The sequence below is a fragment of the Crocuta crocuta genome, unplaced genomic scaffold, assembly GCF_008692635.1.
Source record: "Crocuta crocuta isolate KB4526 unplaced genomic scaffold, BGI_CrCroc_1.0 scaffold172, whole genome shotgun sequence".
NCBI classification, from domain to species: Eukaryota; Metazoa; Chordata; class Mammalia; order Carnivora; family Hyaenidae; genus Crocuta; species Crocuta crocuta.
The window spans coordinates 7730809-7740851 of NW_027528872.1; the positions used below are offsets into that span (position 1 = coordinate 7730809).

A 10043-nucleotide genomic window follows, 5' to 3' on the forward strand; every position below is an offset into this window, starting at 1 on the left:
GTGAGGGGCATCTGCCAAGGTGGAGCTCAAAGAATCGGGGAGAAGTTTCTGAGGATAGATGATCTCTGACATGATTGCTTGGGATGGAACTGGGTGTTTTCTGTTGGAACAGGAGAGGTGTGATCCCCACGAAAGAGGCAGATCAGCCTGTCAGTTATGGACGAGCAAGTAAAAACTGATTCTGGGACGAGAGGTGTCTTTGCAGCAAGATTTCCCGGAAGCTCCTTACCAGTCCTTCCATGACTTTCAAATCAGACTTCCGGATGTGGACAGCCTGTCGGGTGATTTGGTGGTTTATTCTGTGTAGGCTTGGAACATAAATGCCAGACTGTGGCTGTTTCGGATATGGTCTGTAAGGCCAGTAAGTGCCTCGTTGGATTTCAACATCTCGAATAGCAATGGCGGTGAACTTTCAGAATCTTACTCGGCCTTGTGGAGTTTTGGAGACATAGGGGAAATGTTTCGATATTTTAGGTGTGTAGTCTGTCCTGCAGTTCACGTGGTCAGGTGATTCTGTGGCATATCTCATGAGGATTCATCACATCTTTCAGCAGCTATGACACCAAGCCTAGAATTCCAATTCCAATTCCAGACAGCATTACATCAAGTTCTAAAAGCTTGACCGTTTGGAATGGAACGTCCCAGCCATTATAATGCCTAATTAAGTAAACTCTGGAAACAAAACCTCAGATTGATGCTCCTTGTATAAATAAGAGTGCCTTTGCTGCAGGAATTGGTTGCAGTGTTGCTCGCCTTGGGAAGGGTTCCTTGGTCACGCAGGGACAACTTGTCTGTGGGTTAAAGAACAGCACTCCTCCCTTTGAGTCCAGACATCCATCCCTTGTTGTCGTTTTCTGACTGAGATGGACTCAGGGATACATGTTGTGCCGAAGGGGTGTGTTTGGAATCGGATGAGACTCTGGGCACTCTTTAGATTCCCTCTTCACACAGCGGATGGCCGGCCGGAGGGGCCTATCGGTCATATTATCCATTCTAGAGACCAGAGAGTAAAGAGAGCCCTGGTTCTGTGGCTGATCCATTAGAATTCCACCCCCCACCCCCTTTAGATCCATGAGAAAGAAGAGGAAGAGTTCAATGAGAAGAGCGAACACGACTCTGGTATCAATGAGGAGCCTCTACTCACAGCGGATCAGGTATGAATATTTCTCTTAGTTCCCAGGACTTTGGTTCTCTGGATCAAGAAAAAGTTTTAAGTACATATACTTGCCACATCCTTTTATTTTGTTTTATTTAAACTTTTAAAAAATTTATTTATAATTTTTGAGAGAAGGGGGGAGAGAGAGAGAGAGAAAGAGAGAGAAAGAGAGAGAGAGAGGTAGGGAGGGAATGCAGGGGAGGGGCAGAGAGAGAGGGAGAGAGAGAATCCCAAGTAGGCTTTGTGCTGCTAGCACAGAGCCTGGTGTGGGGTTTTGAACTCATGAACCATGAGATCATAACCTGAGCTGAAGTCAGATGCTTAACGGACTGAGCTACCCACGAGCCCCCAAAAGGACTCATAATGTACAGTTGTGTCTTTGTTTAAAAAAAAAAATGTAGTGTTTGACACTTGATTGAATTAGTTATATTTTGGCTTTAGACATTTATTACTTAGAGGGAATAATCTTGGGTCTTTGGATTCTTTTTTCAACTTTTTAGTCAACAAATATTTATGGATGACTTTTTTGAGCAGGTCCCACATGAGTTTTTCACAAAGTCGTTCTGCAGAAGCTCCACCAGGAGCCTTTGGTGCTAGACAGCGCTTTTTGGTACAAGGAACTCTTTCATATCTGGGACAAAGAGGTGGGATTATAAACAGATAAGGATCAAGAGATTGAAAGGAGCCAGATAAAAAGGGAATAGGGGTTAACAGTTATTCTTGTGAATGTAAGAGAAGTGATTCAAAGTCAAGGACAAGTAGTCTGAAAGAACGAGAAACCCAGCCATAAAATTCTAACACGGGTTTGTCATTTGCTTGCATTTTATAAGTGGCTCTTGGTCAGCAAAGACTAAATATTCCCTAAATTGGCTGAGTGGAGGCGAGAAGTTGCGGGAATAAAAGAGAAATTATTCTCAAGGAGGGCACCCTAAGTCCCCTTGTCCTTGGTCCAGCTAACATGAAGAAATCTGCTTCACAGACCACAGTCCAGTGGCCTGGAGCCTCAATCCATTCCAGAATCGAGGACAGACAAATGTATAAATGCCCTATCGTGACCTGACCGATCTGTAGATGCCTTTCAGACCTTCTTTGCTTCTTCCATTTTCTTTATGTGTAAACCATTAATGGACAAATCAGCTCAGTTAGTCTTCTGGCACTACTCTCATTCAGCCCTCTCTGCTGGACCCTGGTAAGAGTCTAGATTAGGGGCGCCTGGGTAGCTCAGTTGGTTAAGTGTCTGACTTTGGCTCAGGTCATGACCTCATAGTTTGTGAGTTCAAGCCCCGCATTGGGCTCTGTGCTGACAGCTCAGAGCCTGGAGCCTGCTTCGGATCCTGTGTCTCCCTCACTCTCTGCCCCTCCCCTCCCCTGCTTGTGCTCTGTCTCTTTCTCTTTCAAAAATAAACATTAAAAATTAAAAAAAAATTTATGTCTTTATTTTATTTTTATTTAGGCGCCCCTAAAATTTTTTTAAAAAAGAGTCTAGATTACAACTGATTCTCCTATCTCTTTTCTGCTCTCAGGATCCTACCTCTCCTTTTGTTATTTTATCACCCTGTTTTGTACTTGGGTCTGGGCAGCCCTCGTTCCTCTCCAGGTGAATTCTGGAGAAATTTTCTTGGCGCAAAAAAGCCTCCCCATTTTGAGCTGTTGTAGGAAGAACATAAGCACTGTGACAGCTAATGGACTGGGTTTTGTGCTAAAGTAGGTTGGATAAAGTATTTCCCCACTTAGAAATAAAGTGCCCAGCGGATTGAAGTAAATGTTCCCTTCCAGGCAGCTTTGCTTTGTTTCCCGAAAGAGGAGTTTATTTCCAATAAAGCACTCATCTAAATGGTGTTCTTGGAAGAGGTTTCACATTAAAGAGTGCTTTACATTAAAGAACGAGTGTATGTAAGCCTTTGGTCAGATCTATTTTTATTATTATTCAATATGTATTAAATACTGATGCCGCTTTGGGAATTTTACAGGCAGCGCATTAGAAACATCCTTAACTGATCCAAATTCGAGCCAGCATGTCCCTCCAGCAGAGGACAGAGTAAGCACTCTCTTGTGTACCTTCTTTAGGTAATTGAGGAGATCGAAGAAATGATGCAGAATTCCCCAGACCCTGAGGAAGAAGAGGAGGTTCTGGAGGAGGAAGATGAGGGAGAAACCTCTTCCCAGGCTGACTCGGTCCTCCTTCAGGAGATGCAAGCCTTGACCCAAACCTTCAACAACAACTGGTCCTATGAAGGTGAGGACCCTGGTGGGTGGGCTTGCCAAGGCTGAAGACCACTCTGGGCCAGGCCGTGGGCACATGCTTCACATGTAGCTAGTAGAACCTCAGATCAAGGGGGCTGCTGGCACCTTTCTTCCTGGGCATCAGGAGAGAAGTTAGCATTTTTGGGGGGATGGAGAGAAAGGCAGTTAAACAAAATCAAAGATGGTAAAAGTAACCAAGGAAAAAGACAAAGACAGAAAAAGGAGAAGAAATGTGAATGCACTATCCAAAATGATGCTACCACACAATCAATGGAAAAGGTAATAATCATGACAGCCGATATTTTTTGGAGAGCTCTCTACGTACCAGACCCCATTCTGAGAATTTCTGTGCGTAATTGCATTTCCTCCCCACGCCGACTCCATTAGGATCGGGGTAATTGAGTATCCTGAGAGGTTAAGTGACTTGTTCGATGCCACTGTTGGGGAAATCTAATTAAAAACAAAGTCTCCTCCCCATCCAGAAAAGCTTTCCACAGAGAAGAGAAAGAAAACAGTTTTATTATTGAATGAGCGCTAAGCCAGAATGGAGTGCACATTACAGGCGACTCGCTAAAGGGATTGCAACACCAGGAAGAAATCCTACTCTCGTCTACAGCTAGGTGGATACAACCCATTACATTAAACAGGTTTTGCAGTCTGGAGTCAGGCGACTAGTTAGGTTCCTGTCATCTTCCTTGAAGATTACTTTTCAAAGCCGTCGTTCCCAGGTGGTGGAGGAAACATTCCTGAGTCCTGAGACTTTGGGCAAGAGGCTTATTTAACCATTAAAATGATTGGCATCTATCTGCAAAGGACCAAGGACGCCATTCTCAAAGAAAAGGCAGGTGAAGGGGCGCCTGGGTGGCTTAGTCGGTTAAGCGTCCGACTTTCGCTTAGGTCATGATCTCGCGGTTCGTGGGTTCGAGCCCCGCGTCGGGCTCTGTGCTGACTGCCAGCTCAGAGCCTGGAGCCTATGTCAGAGTCTGTATGTCCCTCTCTCTCTGACCCTCCCCTGCTCACTGTGTCTCTCTCTCTCCTAGAAATAAATAAAAATATTAAAAAAAAAAAGAAAAGGCAGGTGAAGGAGAGAGAAAGTCTCTTCCTTTATTTTCAACAGGGAGAGTCAAACCTCTTATTTTTTATTTGTATCTGCCCTTTTACCACATACAGGCCATGAGGGCTGGAGTCTATATGTGAAGGCAGGTTGATGCCAGAACTCTTAATCTGTGTATACTTTTAATCTGTGCATCACGTTAGCTGTCTGATACAGGTTCGTAGTAAGTATGATCACACAAAAAAAGTGGTGGATGATGCATGACATGGAAAGGTGTACACAGCAAAGGCAACATTGGGTACAAAAGTCAAAAGTCGTCAGTCTGGAAGGGTAAGGGTGCCCGTCCTGCAGGGGGTGGGGGGCGGGCGGCGAGAGCATTTGCACATGGGTTGGTGGGACTTGCACACACAGGAGGGAGAAGGCGGGCTGGGCAGGTGTGAAGGCCCAAACATGGCAAAAACTGAGACCTGATCTCAAGAGCTGTGTCCTGAAAATGAAACTCAGCGGCCCTAAAGAGCAGAGGCCGGGCAGTGGCCAGTGCAGAAGGAATGTGCTCCGAGTGAGGTGGCAGACTTGGCTGCCTCCGGGTTGTGCTCAGCCACACAAAGGCCCCAAACACAGTGGCATTCAGCTCAAGACTCCCAAAAACAGCTGAAGTGCAGAGTGAAATGGCAAATGTGGAAGGAGGAGGCAGCTCCCGAGAGCAGAAGAAACGGGGAAGGCCAACCAAGGCAGCAAGTACAGAGGCCAGAGCAGAAACGGAGAAGTAAAATGGATTCTGGGGCAGAAACCGAAGATCTCAGAAAGGGACAGATTTGAAACGCTGCCGCCCTCCTCCCCTCCACTGGAATCGATTTTAAAAGAAGAAATCTTAGGGGACAAGAATTTAAGATAAAGTTATCTGTATCCCTTTCTTTCAGACTCCCTTTCCTTTCTCCTGACAGCAAACTCTGTCCCAACCAGCCAGGGTTCATTTTTCAGTGTGTTGATGCTTCCCGTGATTCTGATATATCTGCCCTGCGGCACAGCACGGGAGGGGTGAAGAGGGCATTGGGTCTCCGTCCAGCTCTGTATTTTATTTTGAGAGAAAGAGAGAAAGTGCACGTGCTTGCAGGGGAGGGGCAGGGAGAGAGGGAGAGATTGAGAATCCCAAGCAGGCTCCGTGCTGCCAGCACAGAGCCCCATGCAGGGCTTGAACTCATGAAACTGTGAGATCATGACCTGAGCCAAAACCAAGAGTCGGGCACTTAACTGACTGAGCCACCCGAGGGGCCCCTCTGCCCCTGATTCTTGACCCATTTCGCACTTGGAATATTGTAGAAACAGAGAAGAAGTAGGAAGAGGAACACGGGATCAAAAAGCCACATGTTTGTCCATGCACATTTTTGCAAACAGTTTACAGGCTTCCTGGGGGGCTGTTTCTTCTTCCTCTTCTGAGTCCTTGAGAACAGCGTTCGCTTTGGCGGTCGGTATACAGGTCCCTCCCTTTCTGGCGTGGCTCTCAATTCCCGGTCCTATAAGGGGTTGGAAGGGGTCCCCCCTGGAGAGGCAGGGCCGCCACAGGCGGCAGCGCCCCGGGAGCCTCCCGGACGGGCCCTGGCTCGGACGCGCTGTCACCTGCGGGGTGGTCTCTCCCTGCAGGCCTGAGGCACATGTCTGGGTCCGAGCTGACCGAGCTGCTGGACCAGGTGGAGGGCGCCATCCGGGACTTCTCGGAGGAGCTGGTGCAGCAGCTGGCGCGCCGGGACGAGCTGGAGTTTGAGAAGGAAGTGAAGAACTCCTTCATCACGGTGCTGATTGAGGTTCAGAACAAGCAGAAGGAGCAGCGCGAGCTGATGAAGAAGAGGCGGAAAGAGAAAGGCCTGAGTCTGCAGAGCAGCCGGATAGAGAAGGGAAACCAGATGCCGCTCAAGGTACGTGAGCCACCCAGCGGGAGGACTGGGTGCGCCCAGCCCTGGATCCTCGCCCTGTCGGGTCCCGGGTCCCGTCCCGACCCTGCAGAGGACGCGTAAGCAGACCGGGGCGGAGCAGCGTCTGCGAGCAGGACCCCTGGCAGACAGTGGGGCTGTAAAGAGGGAGAAGACACCCCTGTCTCCTTTACTCCCCGCGAGGAAGCCCGGTCCAGCTGGCGGAGGCAGACGCGGACATCGGAAAATACTTGCACACGGCACGTGCTCCCTTAGGCAAGACCTTAGAGAGAGGGGTGAAGGTGTTTGGTATTGAGGGGCGTTGTGCCCCGGGACTCAGGGTCAGAATCCCTGCTACTCATCCTCACTTACCTGTTTAGGATGTCAGTAGGGTGTTTCAGGCTTGAAAATTATGACGCCCTACTTCCTGTCATTGTGACAGGATTCTTCAGACCTGTGGTTCTTGATCAAGGAAGCTCGGGAGAATCATCCAAGGGGATCTTTCAAGATACCTTGGCCCAAGCTCTAGCCCAGACCCACTGAACTGGTGCTGGGCTTGTGCATTTTTTAAAAAAATATTTTTATTTATTTCTAGGAGAGAGAGAGAGACAGCATGAGCAGGGGAGGGTCAGAGAGAGAGGGAGTCACAGACTGAAACAGGCTCCAGGCTCTGAGCTGGCAGTCAGCACAGAGCCCGACGCGGGGCTCGAACCCACGAACCGCGAGATCATGACCTAAGTGAAAGTCTGACGCTTAACCGACTAAGCCACCCAGGCGCCCCATGGGCTCATGCATTTTGGAGAAAGCTTCCAAGTGAAGGACAGCAGCTTTACTTACATCTGCCCTTCCCCGCGGCTGGACATTTCGTTGTCCTCCCTAAGATGCTCGTGCCATCATCTGCCCCCAGGTGTACCATCCTGCTTCATTCTTCTCTTTACACGGGGGGTGGGAGTGAGGAAGAGAAGGGAGCGCAGGGGAGCCTGTTGCCCTGAGGGACAAAGATGAGAGTCTCTGAGACTCTACTGTAGGTTCTTGCAAAGCTCAGGCTTCCATTTTGGCCCGTCTCTTAGCCCTGATGTTATCTGGGACATGGTGGTAGTTGATGGGTCTGGGTAGTTCAGGGAGGACACCGAGGTCCCCCAGGGGCGATGACTATGGAGCAGGAAGCATTTGCCCTTGAGCCTCCTCTTCTTCACAGCGCTTCAGCATGGAAGGCATCTCCAACATCCTGCAGAGCGGCATCCGCCAGACCTTTGGCTCCTCAGGAACGGACAAGCAGGTATAAGCAATTTCCTTGCTCCCAGCTCTCCTCCCGGACCCCTGCAACTTGGTGATTCCCTGGGATTATCCTGGGACTCAGGCAAGGGGGGGTGGGGGTCTTCAACTTTTCTTCTGCTGTTAAGGAGAGACAGCCAGTGTTTTTTAAAAGGCGAACTGCTTTTGAGCCAAGCCCTCAGATACAAAGATGGGCAAGTCCTGCTTCCTGCCCTTGCGAGGTGCGTGGTCTGATCGCAAGGGCGAGTGCGTACACGGGTGAGGCTGAGATGGTGGAATAAGGACACATCGTTGCGTGTGTGTGTGTTAGACATAGTTGTAGCCAAATCCTCAGGGTTAGAATGTTAGCATTGTAACATGGGCAGAGATTTTAGGAATATCTAACTCAGGCACCTCAGTAAAAAAAATTTTTTTTAATGTTTTTATTTATTTTTGAGAGACAGAGAGCAAGCAGGGGAGGGACAGAGAGAGAGGGAGACACAGACTCTGAAGCAGGTCCAGGCTCTGAGCTGTCAGCCCAGAGCCTGACACGGGGCTCGAACCCACGGACTGTGAGTCATGACCTGAGTCGAAGTCAGATGCTTAACTGACTGAGCCACCCAGGTGCCCCTCAGGCGCCTCATTTTGCAGCCGTGAGAGCTAAGGCTCAGAGAGGGTAGGTATTCTCCCGAGGCCATACGGCGAGGGGCAGAGCTAAGACCAAAATACAAGTCTTTTGGCTTTTGGTCTAGAGCTCTTCTCACTCAGTACCCAGGCTCTCCTGCAATCTTCAAGGTTTCTCTGGCGCTGCGTTCTCCAACATCCCACCGGGCAGAGATGATCTTGTTGTAGAAGCATCTGGTATCCAGCAGAGGGAGCAAACCCAACATCCAAGACCGAGGGTGGGGTCGAGGTTCTCTCCCCTGTCACTTTGACAAAAGAGAGACTGTTCATTTTTAAATCCCTCTGCAAAGGATGAGAAAATAGAATCCCCCTTGAAAACATTCCCCGCTCTCAGCCTCTGCTCACCAGGATTCCTAAATAACCCGAAGTTTCTGGTGTCAGAAGAATGTATTAGATGGAATAGAAGGCTAATATGGTAAGGTCTTACTTTCAGAGACCATCCCCAATGAGGGGGACAGGGTCCTGAAGCTGGGGTGCGCACAGTGTCCTGGGTGTTGCCAAGAGTGTCCAATTCGATGGAGTGTGTTTGTTAGAGAAAAGCGCAAGCCCCGTGCGAATTGTCACCTCATCTTACCAGCAGAGGGATCTTTCGTGAGTCTCAAGCGCTGCATGCCATGTTGTCTTGTAGTATCTGAACACCGTCATCCCTTACGAGAAGAAAGCCTTGCCTCTGTCAGTGGAAGATCTCCAGATGCTGACAAACAGTGAGTTCCTCTCGTCCTCCCTCCCTCCCTGTGAGCATCAGCCCTGGTGCTTCAGACCCGTGGTTTCCCCCAGAACAGCAGCCTTAGATGGGTCAGAATGTGCTCCGTTATCACTGTGTCACTCACTTCCCCCTACACAGCTGCAAAACTAAAGTACGCTGCAGTGGTACCCAGAGCTGTCTTCTTTGTTTATCTTTTTAAAAATGTTTATTTATTTTTGAGAGAGAGAGACCGAGCATGAGAGGGGGACGGACACAGAATCCAAAGCAGGCTCCAGGCTCCGAGCTGTCAGCACAGAGCCCGACTCACGAGTCGTGAGATCATGACCTGAACTGCACTCGAGATCATGACCTGAGCCAAAGTCGGACGCTTAACCGACTGAGCCACCCAGGCGCCCTGGAGCTCTCTTGCTTTTCCCCTGCTTCCTTGTAAAGGGCAGAGACTTGCCAGGAAAGAATGAGCTGGTGAAGGAGGCTGGGGGCTGGCCTTGCATTCTCTGCCTTCCCTGCTCTCATGTGAGCTACTTGAGGTTACTTTGTCCTACCCTGCGGCCCGGAAGCGGAGAGCTTGGTCTATGGGACTGGCTGCTTTTTAAAAATTATTATTAGTAAAACTTTTTTTTCATGTTCATTTATTTTTGAAAGAGAGAGAGAGAGAGAGAGAGAGAGAGATCAGGGGAGGGGCAGAGAGAGGGAGACACAGAATCTGAAGCAGGTTTCAGGCTCTGAGCTGTCAGCACAGAGCCGACACGGGGTTGGAACTCATGAACCTCAAGATCATGACCTGAGCCAAAGTTGGAAGCTCAACCGACTGAGCCGCTCAGGTGCCTCAGGACTGGCTGCATTTTTAAGGAGAAGCGCGGTTTCTTGGGTGGCGGGGTGGGTGAGCCTGACTTGAAAGAACAGTTTTTCCTTCCAGGAAATGACTGCCTCCTCCCCTTTGCTTTGACTCTATTGTCAAATATTAATAAATGTTCTGAGCTGCGGGAGAAACCAGTGTGTGATAAAGAGCCTTTTGTAGGCAAAATCTCCTTACACACA

At 49.1% G+C, this 10043-nt stretch overlaps 1 protein-coding gene across 2 annotated transcripts in view; it reads left to right on the plus strand.

Moving 5' to 3' along the window:
• The window catches only part of FEZ1 (fasciculation and elongation protein zeta 1), a 40450-nt gene that overhangs the window by 25384 nt on the left and 5023 nt on the right, over positions 1-10043 (plus strand). The window contains exons 3-7 of one of the 2 annotated variants that reach the window (XM_077756599.1): positions 1068-1154; positions 3224-3392; positions 6096-6367; positions 7560-7640; positions 8928-9003. In XM_077756599.1, coding sequence (XP_077612725.1) covers positions 1068-1154; positions 3224-3392; positions 6096-6367; positions 7560-7640; positions 8928-9003 — 685 coding nt within the window. The remainder of the gene's footprint in view (positions 1-1067; positions 1155-3223; positions 3393-6095; positions 6368-7559; positions 7641-8927; positions 9004-10043) is intronic. The other variant, XM_077756600.1, reaches the window with a different exon arrangement.